The 19,712-nt window shown below is 45.2% G+C and overlaps 1 protein-coding gene across 1 annotated transcript in view; it reads right to left on the bottom strand.

Moving 5' to 3' along the window:
• LOC143768446 (intelectin-1-like) overlaps positions 1-19,712 on the bottom strand; it is a 76,866-nt gene that overhangs the window by 28,615 nt on the left and 28,539 nt on the right. The window contains exon 4 of the mRNA XM_077257125.1: positions 11,821-11,979. Within this exon, the coding sequence (XP_077113240.1) occupies positions 11,821-11,979 (159 nt within the window). The remainder of the gene's footprint in view (positions 1-11,820; positions 11,980-19,712) is intronic.

Genomic DNA, 19,712 nt, shown 5'->3' on the forward strand with positions numbered 1-19,712 from the left:
CTATACAAGTAAAATGAGTAATACATTTCGATGTACACATATTTATAAATGCCGGCTGCACAAGCGAGAGAACTTAAAAGTAAATATGCCAGCAATCACCCAATGAACAAACTGATGCTAATTCATAAAGTGATTTGATTGCTTATACTGGAACAAAAATCATTGTTCTCAGCAACACATTGCCTGGTGTAAACAAGAGATGTTCTGCCACTAACATATGTATGGGACAGAACGATCCCACAGAATAAATCTTATACATCGTTCAGTCACCATAATTTTTTGTCAGCCTGTGTAAAGAGGCCAGTAAATGAGCATTAATAAACTCCAATATACACTGCTCAAAAAAATAAAGGGAACACTAAAATCCCACATCCTAGATATCACTGAATGAAATATTCCAGTTGTAAATCTTTATTAATTACATAGTGGAATGTGTTGAGAACAATAAAACCTAAAAATGATCAACGTAAATCACAAGTAATATCCCACGGAGGTCTGGAGTTGGAATGATGCTCAAAATCAAAGTGGAAAGTGAAGTTACAGGCTGATCCAACTTCAGTGGAAATGCCTCAAGACAAGGAAACGATACTCAGTAGTGTGTTTGGCCTACACGTGCCTGTATGACCTCCCTACTATGCCTGGACATGCTCCTGATGAGGTGGCAGATGGTCTCCTGAGGGCTCACCTCCCAGACCTGGACTAAAGCATCCACCAGCTCCTGGACAGTCTGTGGTGCAACGTTGGTGGATAGTGCGAAACATGATTTCCCAGATGTGTTCAATCAGATTCAGGTCTGGGGAATGGGTGGGCCAGTCCATAGCTTCAATGCCTTCATCTGGCAGCAACTGCTGACACACTCCATCCACATGAGGTCTGGCATTGTCCTGCATTAGGAGGAACCCAGGGCCAACCGCACCAGCATATGGTCTCACAAGGGGTCTGAGGATCTCACCTCGGTACCTAATGGCAGTCAGGCTACCTCTGGCGAGCACATGAAAGGCTGTGAGGCCCTTCAAAGAAATGCCACCCCATACCATTACTGAGCCACTGCCAAATCGGTCATGCTGAAGGATGTTGCAGGCAGCAGATCGCTCTCCATGGTGTCTCCAGACTCTGTCATGTCTGTCACATGTGCTCAGTGTGAACCTGCTTTCATATATGAAGAGCACAGGGCACCAGTGGCGAATTTGCCAGTCCTTGTGTTCTGTGGCAAATGCCAAGCGTCTTGCACGGTGTTGGGCTGTGAGCACAACTCCCATGTGTGGACGTGGAGCACTCAGACCACCCTCATGGAGTCGGTTTCTAACCATTTGTGCAGACACATGCACATTTGTATCCTGCTGGAGGTCCTTTTGCAGGGCTCTGGCAGTGTTCCACCTTGCAGAAAGGCTGAGGTAGCGATCCTGCTGCTGGGTTGTTGCCCTCCTACGACCTCCTCCACGTCTCCTGGTGTACTGGCCTGTCTCTTGGTAGCGCCTCCAGCCTCTGGACACTACGCTGACAAACACAGCAAACCTTCTTGCCACAGCTCACATTGATGTGCCATCCTGGATGAGCTGCACTACCTGAGCCACTTGTGTGGGTTGTAGAGTCCGTCTCATGCTACCACGAGTGTGAAAGCACAACCGACATTCAAAAGTGACCAAAACATCAGCCGGAAAGCATTGGTACTGAGATGTGGTCTGTGGTCCCCACCTGCAGAACCACTGCTTTATTGAGTGTGTCTTGATAATTGCCAGTAATTTCCATCTGTTGTCTATTCCATTTGCACAATAGCATGTGAAATTGATTGTCAAACAGTGGTGCTTCTAAAGTTGACAGTTTGATTTCACAGAAGTTTGATTTACTTGGAGTTATATACTGTTGTTTAAGTGTTCCCTTTATTCTTTTGAGCAGTGTAGATAACAAGGCACTGAGTTAGGTGTCTGAAAATAGCTCGTATAAATGCAAACAAAATGTTTGTGTATATTGATGCAATATGTTAGCATTTGGAGCCCCATTTTCAACTTCAGTTATAAATTTGTTTTCACTGCATTTGGAAGCTTTACAGTGTTGGAACTTGTGGTGAATCAGTTTTTTGGAAAACTTGTTATGGATGCTGGAGAATATGAATTTCACAAAATTTGAGTATCTATAGCATATTCTGTTGCAACCAGATTGGAACTTGTTTTTTTAACCATATTTTGGTCTTGTTGTATTGCAATAGGTCTTTATTTATTGTTTTTCAGCCAGTATACCACAATTAAATAGCAAACAGATAAACACATGAAGCTACTGGAATATATCATAATCAATGTAGAACGTTAGGGGGTATATACATAAAGATATATTCCACAGCTAAAATATTAGGACAATAAGGACCCACTGAAATCAATACGAAAACCACCAGAAAAATTCAGTGAAATAAGTCCGAAGCAGATTATAAATATATATTGCAAAAACTAAATTTATTAATATAAAGGTCAACTGACAAACAACATGGCTAAAAAGTGACAGACAATGCCACATACATAAAGGCGGTGACAAACAGCACAAAAATCCCTAGATTTTCAGTAAATACAAGTGTGTAAATCCATAAAAACTAATTTCAACAACATGTGCACAGATATCACAATCAAAAGAACAGACCCAGTGGTACGCAGAAGGGATTCACGCTGTCTCCCGCCCTTCCTGACGCGCGTTTCGGAAGTTCGCGCCCTGAGGAAATCTAGGGATTTTCGTGCTGTTTGTCACCGCCTTTATGTATGCTGCATTGTCTGTCACTTTTCAGCCATGTTGTTTGTCAGTTGACTAAAATTAATAAATTTAATTTTTGCAATATATATATATACAGTATATATGTGTATATATATATATATATATATATATATATATATATATATATATAATATAATCTGCTTCGGACTTATTTCACTGAATTTTTTCTGGTGGTTTTAGAATACCACAATTGTGCGGATTTCAAAATTTTGATTTACCGTACCTTTAATTTCATACCTTTCACTGTAATCGTAGCGATTGTTTTTAACTACAGTTTAGATGTTATGTGTTCTTAGGTTGTGATGGTCGGGTTGCACAATGTGATAGCGGCCAAAAAATCATCCAAGTCATTTAACTGTGGGTCACGAGACTCAATCATCGGATTCGCCCAGGCGAGCGCTCGTGAGGTCAGTAGCATTATTACACACAATACTTTATATCTATCAGTAGGAAAACGGTCAGCATGCACATCAAAATATAGCATACATAGATTCACAAAGCCACGAAATTTGTCGCGATCACCATTAAATCTGAAAGGGGGCAACTTAGGTGGGCTAGCTGGTGGCGGTTGCCCAGAGGGTTAAGTCACTTGTGCAGCTAATTGCGTGCTTATGTCCTGAAAAGCCCGTCCATACTTGGACTCTATGCCAGCAAGTTTGTTTTCCTGAGCTGCCATGCGGTTGCTCAAGTCCTGCAAAGTTTGTCCAAACACTTGTTGATTGTGTTCAAAGCTTCCAAACTTCTTTTGCAGACCTTCCACAACTTTCTGCAGTGATCTAATTATGGAAAACACCTGCTCTAATCTGCCTTCTGCAGTCATTGTTCCAGCAGTCTCCTTTTTTTTAGGCTAGAGTATCCTGTAATAATTATAGGGGATAACTCAGGAGACTCTTTGCGTGGAACAAGACAACTACAGGACACAGTTTTATAAGTGGTAAAGTCTATATTATCACACGGTGATTCAAACAGGTGCAGAGAGCAACTCAAGTCCACAACACTTGGTGCAAATAATAAACGCAGCTTAGCAGTCTATTGGAAACTTCAGAGAAAAATGCAATCAAGCAGAAAGTGTCACGGGAGACCTAGGTAGGCAAAAGCTAACAACCTGGGCCCCTGCAATTTCCCTTAGACTAGGGAAACCCTGACTGATCCTCTCCCAGAGTTTACACTGATGGTGTGCATGTCTGGGCCTCCATCCTCACCCTGTCTCCTGTTTCAACCCTAAGCTGAAACCACCACCCACCACCCAGTGAGGAGACCACACCAATACCCACAGTTAGCACAGACAAGGATAACGGAAAATATACACCACACCGCAGTCACACAGGAATACACTATAAATGCTCAGGGCAAAACCAATACAAATATAGGAAGGAGAAAATATGACAAAGGGAAATACACCACCAGATACAAAACTCTTTCTCCTAGGCCACCACTCCAGACTGAGATAACCAAGCACAAGACAGAAGCTATAATCGGCAACGCCCAATGTTCAGCAGAACTATTTTAAGGCAGTGGGCGTGACCCAGCTTCCAATCCGAGTACCAGCTAAATTATCCCCGGACCAGCTAGATAGAATCTAGCCGACGCCACTGAGCGCATAGTGGACAAAAACGGAATTACCGCTGTCTGTCGGACGCCTTAATGTGAACAGCATCCGACATGACAGTACCCCGCCTTCTACGAGGGACCCCAGGGCCCTCACGACATAAGGTACCGTCACACTTAGCGACGCTGCAGCGATACAGACGATTCCGATCGCTGCAGCGTCACACAGACAGCTCTACAGCGACCAACGATGTCGAGGTCCCCGGGTAACCAGGGTAAACATCGGGTTACTAAGCGCAGGGCCGCGCTTAGTAACCCGATGTTTACCCTGGTTACCAGTGTAAAATGTAAAAAAAACAAACAGTACATACTTACGTCCGCTTCCCTGCACTGACTGAGTGTCGGCCCTAACTGCAGAGCGGTGACGTCACCGCTGTGCTGTGCTTTCACTTTACGGCCGGCGCTCAGTCAGTGCAGGAAGCGGACGGCGGGGGACGTGAAGGTGAGTATGTACTGTTTGTTTTTTTTACATTTTACACTGGTAACCAAGGTAAACATCGGGTTACTAAGCGTGGCCCTGCGCTTAGTAACCCGATATTTACCCTGGTTACCATTGTAAAACATCACTGGCATCGTTGCTTTTGGTGTCAAACACGACGATACACGCCGATCTGATGACCAAATAAAGTTCTGAACTTTCAGCAACGACCAGCGATATCACAGCAGGATCCAGATCGCTGCTGCATGTCAAACACAACGATATCGCTAGCCAGGATGCTGCAACGTCACGGATCGCTAGCGATATCGTTTAGTGTGACGGTACCTTTATAGGACCCGGCTTGTCCGGATGGCGGCGGTGAAACATACTGACCAGCCAATCCGCATGAATGTCCGAGGCTGGTACCCAAGACCTCTCCTCAGGCCCATAACCACGCCAGTGTACCAAGTACTGTAAAGTGCGGCGCACTACACGAGAGTCAACCACCTTGGAGACCAAATTCCAAATTACCATCCACCAAGACTGGAGAAGGCATCGGCGTCGCGTCCACAAGACCCACCACTTTCTTTAGCAACAATCTGTGGAACACGTTGTGTATCTTATACACCGTAGGAAGTGAAACGGTAAGCTACTGGGTTAATGACGGCGGCGACCCTAAATGGACCAATAAACCTTGGACCCAATTTAAGGGATGGTATTTTGAGTCTTATGTTTTTTGTGGATAACCACACCCAGTCATCCACACTCAGGTCCGGACCTGGCACACGCCTACTGTCAGCCACACGTTTGTACCTAGCACCCACACTCAACAGGCGCTGTTTCACTCTCCTCCAGACTGATGACAGTTGTGCTCCTAACTGTTCTTCCTCCGGGACACCGGAAGAGCCCCCGTGACTCAAAGTACAGAATTGAGGATGAAGCCCGTAAACACAAAAAAAACGGAGACTCCCCAGAAGACTCCTGGCGGTGATTATTGATGGCAAACTCAGCCAAAGGAAGGAACTTCGACCACTCCTCCTGGTTATCAGAAACAAGGCAGCTTAAGTACTGCTCCAGATTTTGGTTCATACGCTCGGTCTGACCATTTGACTGAGGATGAAATGCCAAAGAATGAGACAACTTGATCCCCAGCCGTGAGCAAAATGCTTTCCAAAATTTTGCCACAAACTGAGACCCCCTATCAGAAACGATGTCAGACGGAACTCCATGAAGTCTGACCACCTCCTGCACAAATACCTGAGCCAGAGTCTTAGCGTCAGGCAACGAAGGCAAAGACACAAAGTGCGACATTTTTGAGAACCAATCAACAATCACCAAGATGACCGTTTTCCCAGCTGAGGAGGGCAAGTCAGTGATAAAATCCATGGAGATCCCTGTCCATGGCTTACTAAGTACCTTGAGAGGAAGTAGTGTGCCAACAGGATGGGAGCGGGGCGTCTTAGCCCTAGCGCACGTGGTGCAAGCTGACACGTATAAGACCACATCCTGTCAGATTTTGGGCCACCAAAACCGACGTGACACCAACTCCAAAGTACCCCTAACCCCTGGATGGCCAGCCAGGACAGCATCATGATGCTCCGCCAAAACCTTTAAGTGGAGATGAAGCGGTACAAACAATTTGTTGATGGGAAGCTCAGATGGTACCTCCTCCTGGGTCTCGGCAATCTCAGCCTCAACCTCGGTAGTGAGAGCCGAAACCACAACACCGTTTTGGAGGATGGGTACCGGATCTTCCCGAGGTTCTCCCCCCGGAAAACACCTGGACAGAGCATCCGCCTTAGTGTTTTTAGATCCAGGTCTGTAAGTAACAACAAAGTTGAACCGCGTGAAAAACAATGCCCAGCGAGCCTGCCTGGGAGATAGACGCTTGGCAGACTCCAAATAAAGCAAATTCTTATTGTCGGTAATAACAGTAACCTGATGAACCGACCCCTCCAAGAAGTGTCGCCATTCCTCAAAGGCCAATTTGATTGCCAACAACTCCCTGTTGCCGATATCGTAGTTACGTTCAGCGGACGACAGTTTCTTGGAGAAATAGGCGCATGGACGCAAATCGCTCAAGGATGAGCCTTGTGACAGCACCGCCCCCACACCAACCTCAGACGCATCAACTTCCACGACAAAAGGTTTCGATACGTCTGGCTGCACAAGAATGGGAGCCGAAACAAAACTGTTCTTAAGAAATTCAAATGCGTGCACAGCAGCCTCAGGCCAAATGGAGAAATTGGTACCCTTTTTAGTCATGTCAGTTAGCGGTTTAGCAATGATAGAAAAATCTTTGATAAACTTCCTATAGTAGTTAGAAAACCAAAGGAACTGCTGCAGTGCCTTTAGGTTATCAGGACGTTCCCAACGCAACACCGCTTGCACCTTAGTGGCGTCCATTTTAAACCCAGAAGCAGACACAATATAACCCAAGAAAGGCAACTCCTGAACCGAAAATACACATTTCTCAAGTTTTGCATAGAGCTTATTCTCTCTGAGAAGCTGTAACACCTGCCTGACATGATCAAAATGAGTATCACGGTCGCAAGAATATATGAGGATGTCATCTAGGTACACAATAACGAATTTCCCCAAAACATGCGAAAACACATCATTTATGAAATGTTGAAACACTGCAGGTGCGTTCGTCAACCCAAATGACATCATCAAATATTCAAAATGACCCTCAGGGGTATTAAAAGCCGTCTTCCACTCATCACCTTGACGGACTCTTATGAGGTTGTACGCCCCCCTGAGGTCAAGCTTGGTAAACCACTTAGCACCTGCCACCTGGTTGAACAAATCTGGTATCAGTGGCATAGGGTATGGATCACGAACCGTAATCTGGTTTAACTCCCTGAAATCCAGACACGGGCGTAGTCCGCCATCTTTCTTCTTTACGAAGAAGAACCCCGCTGCCACAGGCGAGGATGAAGGCCTGATGTGCCCTTTGCTCAAACTTTCAGCAATGTAATCCTTTGACGCTTGTCTCTCCGGACCGGAGATGTTAAACATCCTCGCTTTAGGCAATTTGGCCCCTGGTTTAAACCTGATAGTACAGTCATAGGAGCGATGGGGTGGCAACTCTGAACAACCCTTCTCAGAGAAAACATCCGCAAAATCCAGAAGTGACTCAGGAATGCGTGAAGTCACAGCAGACACACAAGTGGCCAGGCAATTCTCCTGGCATAATTCGCTCCACTGAATTATGTCCTGAGTTTTCCAGTCAATAACCGGGTTGTGCAGAGACAACCATGGAAAACCCAAAACCACCTGTGCAGGAAGATTCCTGAGCACCTTACATGTAACCTGTTCGAAATGTGGAACCCCAATGTGAAGTTTCACTTCAGCCACAAACTCAGTAATCTCCCCCTGTGGGAGAGGAGCAGCATTGATGGTGACCACGCGGATAGGATGAGGCAGTTTTTCGACCCTAAAACTGGCTGTGCACGCAAACTCCTCATCAATGAGATTTGTGGCAGAACCACTATCCACAAAAACATTGATTTGCTGCTCTCTGCCAGCGATAATAACTTTGGCAGGGAGCATGCATTGAGAAACCACCATGGAGGATATGCATAAGCTCAGATTGGTCTCCTCCACACCCTCTGAGCTTAGAAGTTTTCCGCCGTTGCGTTTTTCTTAGACAGCAGAGGACAAATGTTAACAAAATGACCAGTTTTACCACAGTAAAAACAGGCTCCCTGCTTCCTGAGCATAGGGGCTCGATACTTAACATGTGACACCCCTGCAATCTGCATAGGCTCCGTGGGCTCACCTGCAGCAACCTCACGTGAACCTAAACCCTCTCCCATAGGCGGCATCTCATGCTTCCCCTGACGTAAACGGCGATCAATGCGGACAACAAGACTCATAGCGGAATCTAGAGAAGCAGGAGTCTCGTACATCAGGAGGGCTTTTTTAACCCTTCCAGAAACCCCATGAATAAACTGACTCCACAGTGCGGGATCATTCCATTGTGTCGACCGCCCAGCGGCGAAATTCAGAACAGTAATCCTCTGCAACATGCTCCCCCTGGCGAATAGCGCGTATCTTAGATTCTGCTAGAGCCATTCTGTCAGGATCATCGTAAATGTGTCCCAAAGCAGAAAAAAAACTCTCAGATGGCAAAGAAAACGCCCATGCTTGGGGGTCCCCGTTTAGTAATGACAACACCAGGCCCACACGCTGAGCCTCATTACCTGAGGAGATCGGGTGCATACGAAAATATAGTTTGCAAGCTTCACAAAAAGTAACAAATTTACTGCGTTCCCCAGCAAACTTTTCAGGTAATGGAAACTTAGGCTCAGCAACTCTACCTGTCGCTTCAGCTTGCACATTAGATACTACTAGTCCCTGTTGCTGCACTGCCCCCCTCAACTCAGTGACCTGTAGGGACAGCGCCTCCAACTGGCGGGTTATGGAAGTCATGGGGTCCATGGAATTCAAATAATACTGGCCAATTATAATGTCACGGGAGACCTAGGTAGGCAAAAGCTAACAACCCGGGCCCCTGCGATTTCCCTTAGACTAGGGAAACCCTTACTGATCCTCTCCCAGAGTTTTCACTGATGGTGTGCATGTCTGGGCCTCCATCCTCACCCTGTCTCCTGTTTCAACCCTAAGCTGAAACCACCACCCAGTGAGGAGACCACACCAATACCCACAGTTAGCACAGACAAGGATAACGGAAAATATACACCACGCCGCAGTCACACAGGAATACACTATAAATGCACAGGGCAAAACAAATACGAATATAGGAGGGAGAAAATATGACAAAGGGGAATACACCACCAGATACGAAACTCTTTCTCCTAGACCACCACTCCAGACCGAGATAACCAAGCACAAGACAGAAGCTATAATCGGCGATGCCCAATGTTCAGCAGAACTATTTAAAGGCAGTGGGCGTGACCCAGCTTCCAATCCGAGTACCAGCTAAATTAACCCCGGACCAGCTAGATAGAATCTAGCCGACGCCACTGAGCGAATAGTGGACAAAAGCGGAATTACCGCTGTCTGTCGGACGCCCTAATGTGAACAGCGTCCGACATGACAGAAAGTCTATGAAGCACAGTTATTCTTGAGGATACTTGACACGAATAAATCCTTGTCTTAGTCCAGACACAGATAGATATGCTTATTAGGCAGTTCAAATCATATCTTAGCTCAACCAGGGAGGCCTGGTTAATCGTCTCAGGTTATTGCAAAGCAGAAACAGCTTACATGTTCAGCAGATGCAGATAGAAGTAAACACGAGCAGCAGATGAAGGAGGATTACTGGAAACTTGTGTATGCAGCAGGAACTCAGAGCAGAGTAGCAGGATCGCCACACAGGTTCACAGGAGTAGGTGTATAGCAAGGGAGTAATCAGAGGTTAGGAGCTGGATGCAAGGCAGAATACTCTAGCACAGACTGAAGGCTGGGGTGGAGTTTTATAGCAGGAAGACACAGTGCACATGAGACCAAAGGCCTCTTGGAATAGGGCAGTAATGCACAAAAGGTAAAAAATGTTCAGAGTCCTGACAGTCTTCTTATACCAATATGTCAAATTATTTCTATCATCCAGTGTTTTGATTTATACTTTTATATTGCTTGAAATAAGCCCAATTACAAATAACTGTAATGTTATAATGGAACGCCCACCAGGGCCGTGGAGTACTCGGTACCGGGTCCAGAACTTAAAGGGATGTGTCACAGCGGCAGTGACCCGGTCTGTGGCCCTGGGAACCCATGTAAAAGGGACGGTCTTTAAAGGGGTTTGTGAAATAAAGTTTTTTTGTGATGCCACCTGTGGTATTCGGTCAGGGGTGACCGACACTGCTTAAAGGGGTCCACTGGGGTGAAGTTATGGCAGCTAGGATGAAGCTGGGTCCCCAGGGCTCCCGGTGTAATAGGGACAGGTGGTAGGTGGTGTAGAAAGAAATGGGGGACACAGGGTTGCAGTCTCTTTACCTCTTTACGGAAGGGTTCAGGCAGCCACAGTCCAGGTTACTGGATCAAAGGTACAGGTATGGTCCGGCCGGCTTGGAAGCGAATCTGGAATCCCCTTAACCAGGTGGGGTTGGAAGCCTTCCTTCTAGCACTGTGGTGTTGCAGTACCTTGCTGCCTTAGGCCTCACACAACGTCCTCATGTCTTCTCTCTGTCCCCCATTAGGTAAGACACTACCCATACGACAGATAACTTGCGCCTTTTTATAGGGTCTCTATCACTATCTGTTACTGTGTCCTTGGGTGTTAATGGTGGACAGGTAACTTGCAATATGCTGTCCGCCAGTTTCTGCCGTTGGGAATGAAGTTACCCCTACAACCTTGGTCTCCGGCTACCGGTATCTGCGCTCATTGTGGAGGAAGCTCACTCACAGCTTCTCTCTCCAGCTCATTACTTTGCCTTTTGCTTCTTCATCTCCTTCACGCTCTCTACAACTTATTCCATCCTTCTCTCTCCCTTTCAGGAGCTGCAAAACCTCACGTGGCTGCATATGGCCTTATCTCCTTCCTCTCTCAGACTCTCTGACAGACTGAGTAACTCCTCCCCAGACCAGTATATATAATAATAATAATCTTTATTTTTATATAGCGCTAACATATTTCGCAGCACTTTACAGTTTGCACACATTAACATCGCTGTCCCCTATCAGTATGTCTTTGGAATGTGGGAGGAAACCGGAGTACCCAAAAGGAACCCACGCAAACACGGAGAGAACATACAAACTCTTTGCAGATGTTGTCCTTGGTGGGCTTTGAACCCAGGACTCCAGAGCTGCAAGGCTGCAGTGCTAACCACTGAGCCACCGTGGGAAGCTCCCTTGAAACTGGGTTCAGAGCTCCCCCTTCTGGCCTGGAGTCAGAAGTGTGTTGCATGTATGTGAATAACTGGTGAAAGAGATCCTTCCTTGTTTCCAAGCGTGACATCGCTCTCCCCATAAGGAAAGCAATGCCACTGTAACAACTGGGAACCTGGGGTGTTACAATAAAACATAGAACTATGGTAGACATTTCTAATGGAATTATAGGCATTTCTTACATTGTAAAGGCCAAAGAGATTACCACCTTCTTTGGAAAAGAAACTGTTGTTGGTATGATATCTTAGGATAGCAGTGTTTCTCCATTTAGACAGTGGAGTCTTGTTGGGAACATGCCATAACCCCAAGTCTTCTGCAGCAATATCAAAATATCCTGGATTCTGGAAAAAAAAAGATTAAAATAGAGAGATACAAACATTTTTCAATATTCAGGGAATTCACAATTAAACATGTTTAAAAAAAATCGTAAATGTAAAAATATTTTTAGTAAACTTTGGTCTTCATAATTCTAAACTGACTAAAACTAACCTTGTTGCCCATAACAATGAATCATAGCTGTGTGCCCTCGATTAATTTTTGGTGAGTTTTTGATGCTGCATATTTTCGCCGCATCAAAAACGCGGCATCTAACAATTCCAGCAAAAGTGGATGGGAATTATGGAAATTGATATCGTGTCAATCTCTCTTGCGGGTAAGCGGAGTTTTATGTGCAGATTTTCTCCATAGAATTGCATTTGATGCAGAAAATCCACAGGTAAAAAACGCATGTGCATTTCCGCTGCAGAAACATATAAAAAATGCATATGAAGCTTTGCCCTAGGCAAATACCGAGAAGTGTAAAAAAGCAACTCTATTTAAAATATGACAAAAAGAAAAAACGCTTGTAAAAAAAAATGCACTAAAACACAGAATGAAAAAAATGCACGTAACATAATTTACCTAATAGATTCAGAAATACTGCATAAAATCTGCAACATCAAAAACTCCTCAAATGCACAACTGGGAACTTAACTTTACCTCCAACAATCAGCACTCTAAGGCCGGCATCACACTAGCGAGTATTACGGATGTATGAGAGGTGCAGAAAATACGGATTGCATTTGGTACAATGATTCTCTATGGCCCAGCTCCTATCTGCCGTATTTTACTGATCCGTATTATACGGTCTTGTACGGCCGTAGAAAATCGCAGCATGCTGCGTTTGTCACCGTATTGCGCAAAAAAATCACCAATGAAAGTCTATGGGGGTGAGAAAAATACAGATTACACAAGGACCAGCAGTGTGACTTGCGAGAAACTATTAAATGCAAGAGAAAGTAGCCACCTAAAAAATTTGCACACCACCAATAAATAGTAGAAAAAAGGAACAACTTTTATTGGTAAATAATTAAAAACAGATTAAAAACATGAAGAATATCCATATCCACCCATTTGCCTGCTCAAAATGCCTGAACACATATGAGAATATACAAAACAATATAGTGTTAATGTCCAAAATACCATGCTACCACCTGGCATGGGGGAGAAGAAAATTGCAAGACTGGTACACAGGTATGCCATGCAGTACTATGTATAAAGGTCACCCCCTGATCCTATATCATAGGACAAAGTGTATAAAGTCCTAAATAAGGCCCATATAAATGATGGGCCAGGCCAAAACAATAAGGCCACAGACTGATATGCAATCTAAGCCAAACATCTGATGCCGACACAGTCCCAGGACCGGGGCCAAAAAAAGAACCAGAATGGCAATAAGAAGTCTCACCAGTAGCACCTGTAGGTAAATGACAGGGGCCTGAATAGCCAGTGGCAGGAGCAGAGCAGCAGGGTGGACAGACCCAACGCGTATCGCGGCACCCAAGGCCGCTTCGTCAGGGGAAGTAACTTACCAATGCTGGCTTACTCCTTTTATCAAAGTGTGGCCGGTATCAAGTGTGCACACATGTGCAGCGAGGTGGTGGCGCCATGCGGGACCGGAGCCGGAAGTGATGTAAACAGCGGCGCCGGCGCAGATAGCAGGGAACGAAATACAGATGGGCAGACGTCTCTGCCCATAGTGCAGCAATGCGCATACGCCGTCTGAATAGACAGTGGTGCGCAGAGGAGCCAATACATGACACAATACAGGGAGGAGCCCGGGTCAGAAAAGGAGGGGAGCCAAGAAAAAGGAGGGACAGCGTGAGCAATATGCATCACGCTGAAGGATAGTGGTGAAACAATCACACAATGAAACGTGCGGGCATAAATACACCCCGAAGGGGCTATGAAGGAAGGCTAAGGACAAAAAGGTCAGATTTATGAAAGCAGCCTGTTATAGTACAAAGTACCTATGAAGAAGTACATATGTGAAACACATCATGCAAAGAGTACAACACTATATATGGACATATATCTTGAGAAATAAATAGATTATTAACACCAGATTCAAAAAATAAAGGGTCACTGAAAGTGATCCTAAAAAGTCCATAGATGCAGGGAAGGGGTCACCAGGACAGGAATCACATAGTTCCGGAGAAATGTATCCAGGGAGGGCGTAGACTCCAAAAAAACAGAGGGACCAGCGCAGACAGTTCTTCCAAAGTTGATCCTTCAAGAAAGGATCCCAAAGGGAAAGCACGCCCGGAATCCTCCAACGTGTGCTTCTATTGACGATGGTCCATAACGGTAGAAATTCATGCTCTTCAGACAAGCCTCACGAATATCTATTTAGGGCAAGAAATGGGAGTTATGAGACACACAATCAACCCAAGAAACCGGTAAAGAGAAGATCCTTGTTGATTCCGTGGGGTACAATAGAGTGGAGTAAATAGATCCAACGTGATTCGGCCTGCAGTAGCCTTTTGTGTAGGGGGCCCCCCTAACGGAATTTCTAATACGTTCTAGCCCCACTATTTTTGTCCCTGCATAGTTGCCCGCGTGATGTGACAGGAAGTGTGCGGCAACTGTAGTCAGGACTCCACTCTATTGCACCCCACGGAATCAACGAGGATCTTCTCTTTACCGGTTTCTTGGGTTGATTGTGTGTCTCATAACTCCCATTTCTTGCCCTAAATAGATATTCGTGAGGCTTGTCTGAAGAGCATGAATTTCTACCGTTATGGACCATCGTCAATAGAAGCACACGTTGGAGGATTCCGGGCGTGCTTTCCCTTTGGGATCCTTTCTTGAAGGATCAACTTTGGAAGAACTGTCTGCGCTGGTCCCTCTGTTTTTGTGGAGTCTACGCCCTCCCTGGATACATTTCTCCGGAACTATGTGATTCCTGTCCTGGTGACCCCTTCCCTGCATCTATGGACTTTTTAGGATCACTTTCAGTGACCCTTTATTTTTTGAATCTGGTGTTAATAATCTATTTATTTCTCAAGATACATGTCCATATATAGTGTTGTACTCTTTGCATGATGTGTTTCACATATGTACTTCTTCATAGGTACTTTGTACTATAACAGGCTGCTTTCATAAATCTGACCTTTTTGTCCTTAGCCTTCCTTCATAGCCCCTTCGGGGTGTATTTATGCCCGCACGTTTCATTGTGTGATTGTTTCACCACTATCCTTCAGCGTGATGCATATTGCTCACGCTGTCCCTCCTTTTTCTTGGCTCCCCTCCTTTTCTGACCCGGGCTCCTCCCTGTATTGTGTCATGTATTGGCTCCTCTGCGCACCACTGTCTATTCAGACGGCGCATGCGCATTGCTGCACTATGGGCAGAGACGTCTGCCCATCTGTATTTCGTTCCCTGCTATCTGCGCCGGCGCCGCTGTTTACATCACTTCCGGCTCCGGTCCCGCATGGCGCCACCGCCTCGCTGCACATGTGTGCACACTTGATACCGGCCACACTTTGATAAAAGGAGTAAGCCAGCATTGGTAAGTTACTTCCCCTGACGAAGCGGCCTTGGGTGCCGCGATACGCGTTGGGTCTGTCCACCCTGCTGCTCTGCTCCTGCCACCGGCTATTCAGGCCCCTGTCATTTACCTACAGGTGCTACTGGTGAGACTTCTTATTGCCATTCTGGTTCTTTTTTTGGCCCCGGTCCTGGGACTGTGCCGGCATCAGATGTTTGGCTTAGATTGCATATCAGTCTGTGGCCTTATTGTTTTGGCCTGGCCCATCATTTATATGGGCCTTATTTAGGACTTTATACACTTTGTCCTATGATATAGGATCAGGGGGTGACCTTTATACATAGTACTGCATGGCATACCTGTGTACCAGTCTTGCAATTTTCTTCTCCCCCATGCCAGGTGGTAGCATGGTATTTTGGACATTAACACTATATTGTTTTGTATATTCTCATATGTGTTCAGGCATTTTGAGCAGGCAAATGGGTGGATATGGATATTCTTCATGTTTTTAATCTGTTTTTAATTATTTACCAATAAAAGTTGTTCCTTTTTTCTACTATTTATTGGTGGTGTGCGAATTTTTTAGGTGGCTACTTTCTCTTGCATTTAATAGTTTGACTCTAGCCACTTTTTCTGCACCCCCACTCTCTATCTATACGCACAGTGTAGTGCGCCAGCTACTTTGGGCTTATGTTACTTGTTTAAGCATCTAGTGGTGCTTTTTTCTTGCTTGGCAGCACACGGTTGATTATAATCTGCGTTTTTCTTAATATTCTTTTGTTATTTACGGTTCCCAGGTGGACACACATTTGTGTGACGTGTGGCGATCATGGATTGGGATGCTAGGGAGGCCGCATGGAGAGCCTCATCCTCTGCGGCTTTCACAGACACCTCTCAAAATTGTCCAGATTCAGATTTTACTAAAATTACCACGGAACTTATGACAGCCCAAAAACAGGGCATAAGACTATTATGGAACATCCGCTGTTTAGAGGAATACATTAAGATGGGGTTGATTCCGAGGGGTCTGAGAATTTCCATTTTTCCAGCATGGGAACCCTCGGATACCTTCCGTAACCTATGGGAGGAGGGACTTTTGCAGTGTTCTCACATTCTAATCAATTTACTCATTTCACATGATAGGGAGCTTCTGACCCAGGTTAAAACTGAGATTAAAAACCTGGAAAATGGACTGAAGAGATTTGATGAGACATCTCAGGTCCAACCTTTTAAGATTAAACTGAAGGAGGCCCTTGACAGATATGATAGGGAGATTATGGACAAAAAGCGCTCTAAATTTATGAGGGACAAATCAGACTTTGATCGCAAAATGGCGTTTAGTTGGAGACACCATGGTAACCAGCGCCAGGCTCGACACAGTAGATATAAGCCAAGTACAGCAGCACAACCTGGGACTCATGAGGAAGAATATGTCTCTACCGATTTTTTATCCTCCGCGGAAAGCGGACCAGAAACAGGGGCCGGACCAGGCGTGGACGCAAGCGGCACAGGTCCACTTACGCGGGTCACCAGGAACAGGAATCACAAGCCACGGTACTACAATCAACGGAGGAGGGATCGCAACTGAGTACAGCCTCTACTAATGGTACTAGTGAGTATGACTCTAGTGAGGTTGACAACTTGCAGATCATTAATCTATCGCAGCACTGTCTAACTCCTGTGGAGATGTCGATCCTGAAAAGAGGACTGACTTTTTCACCGTCTCAACGGACTGACAAATTTACGCTTATTAAAGATCTTTTTCTTTTTTGCAGAAAAATTACTTTACAGGTTTTATACCATCACCCACAGGCTACAACATTGTTGGACCAAACGGACCAGGGAACATTTCAGGACCTAATGGACCTCTTACAGGAGACAGTTCCCTCAATGGGCAGGCCACGGTTCCCACACCAGAATAAGTCCATGGTATGTCCCCCTCTCTCTACCGTTCCTGCTATTAAAATCTTCTTTGAAATGGTGAAGCATGATATTGAGGCTCTTCCTTCAAATGTTGGACCCATAACCAATCTCACTTCTCAGGAACGAGGGGCCCTCTTTAGCCTCAAAAATAATAAAGATTTCTTGGTAAGAGAGGCTGACTAGGGTGGAAACGTGGTGTTATGGCCTCATAATTTATATCTTGAAGAGGCCCATAGGCAACTTGATGACCCATGTTTCTACCGGAAATTACCCTCTAACCCTACTGGGGTTTTTTCTGTGAAATTAAGAACACTTATTGACAAGGCTTTTCAATTGGGCATTATTAATATCAAAGAACGGGACTTCATCTGGGTAGAACAGCCGGTCATATCGACCTTTTATATGTTACCCAAGGTCCACAAAAACACCATAAAACCTCCCGGACGCCCAATTGTATCAAGTATTGGGAGTCTATGTGAGAGGGCATGTACCTATATTGATTTCTTTCTGCAGCCAATGGTCATTACGTTGCCCTCATATATCAAGGATTCTTCACACTTTATCAGGACCTACAAGGGTGTTACGCTGTCTCCAAATGAACTTATGATCACCTGCGATGTTGAATCGTTGTACTCAAATATCGATCATAACGACGGCATGCGGGCTATCCTGTTCTTCTTAGATCAATAGGTAGATTCAGACAGACTACATGATTCATTTATTATTGATCTTCTTGATTTTGCTTTAAGACACAATTTTTTTCTGTTTGATAACACCTTTTTTTTACAGACATCGGGCGTGGCCATGGGGGCCCGATGTGCCCTGGCTTTCGCAAATCTTTTTTTAGGGTGGTGGGGTCCACAGTCGTCTATATTTCACAGTTTTTTGTCAACAAAGTGCGACATTGGTCGCGCTATATAGACGACATTTTTCTCATTTGGTCAGGTACATTGGAGGAATTCCAAGAATTTTTGGATTACCTCAATCATAATCCATTTCACATTTTTTTGACTCATCACTGTTCTTCTGTTACAGTCAACTTTCTGGATCTCGAGGTTAAATGTCAGGATGGCATTATATCTACCTGTCTGTATCGAAAGCCCACAGCCGTCAACAGCCTGTTGGAGTACCGCAGTTTTCACCCCAAACATATTAAAGATGGCATCCCGACGGGTCAATTTCTCAGGGCTAGACGTAACTGCACTCAAGACCTTGATTTCAAGAGGGAAGCCAGAGACCTCACAATGAGATTCAAGAACAGGAACTACCCCAGGAAATGCATTTCATCTGCTTTTCAGAGGGCCAGTGCACAAGCACAGGATACCTTGTTGGTTTCCACCAAAAGGAGACAAGATAATCATGCACGGTTCATCACGGGCTATCATACCCAATGGAACCAGGTAAGACAGATTATAAATGATCATTGGAGGATTTTACTTACAGATGCACAGACTTCCCAGGTGGTTAGTGCCCGACCACTAATGACAGCCAGGAGGGCACCTAATTTTAGAGACATTTTGACTAAAAGTCATTATATAAGACCTACTCAGAGATTGAATCGTGGATTTTGCCTACGTGGCTCTTTCCCGTGTGGAGACTGCAGTGTCTGTCCATATATGTGTCCCACCCGTGATGTGTTTTCTAATCCGACGGATCAATCACAACATAAGTTGATGGCCTATATCAATTGCAAAACCACTCATGTGATATACGCATTGATCTGCCCTTGCCCTTGTATCTACGTAGGTCAGACCACACAAGAACTACGTTGAAGAATACAGGGTCATTTTTCAACAATTAACACCGCCACAGCGGACAGTCGCAAGGGCAAGGTCCTGACTACAGTTGCCGCACACTTCCTGTCACATCACGTGGGCAACTATGCAGGGACAAAAATAGTGGGGCTAGAACGTATTAGAAATTCCGTTAGGGGGGGCCCCTACACAAAAGGCTACTGCAGGCCGAATCACGTTGGATCTATTTACTCCACTCTATTGCACCCCACGGAATCAACGAGGATCTTCTCTTTACCGGTTTCTTGGGTTGATTGTGTGTCTCATAACTCCCATTTCTTGCCCTAAATAGATATTCGTGAGGCTTGTCTGAAGAGCATGAATTTCTACCGTTATGGACCATCGTCAATAGAAGCACACGTTGGAGGATTCCGGGCGTGCTTTCCCTTTGGGATCCTTTCTTGAAGGATCAACTTTGGAAGAACTGTCTGCGCTGGTCCCTCTGTTTTTGTGGAGTCTACGCCCTCCCTGGATACATTTCTCCGGAACTATGTGATTCCTGTCCTGGTGACCCCTTCCCTGCATCTATGGACTTTTTAGGATCACTTTC

This window comes from Ranitomeya variabilis, chromosome 4, assembly GCF_051348905.1.
Source record: "Ranitomeya variabilis isolate aRanVar5 chromosome 4, aRanVar5.hap1, whole genome shotgun sequence".
Classification (NCBI taxonomy): Eukaryota; Metazoa; Chordata; class Amphibia; order Anura; family Dendrobatidae; genus Ranitomeya; species Ranitomeya variabilis.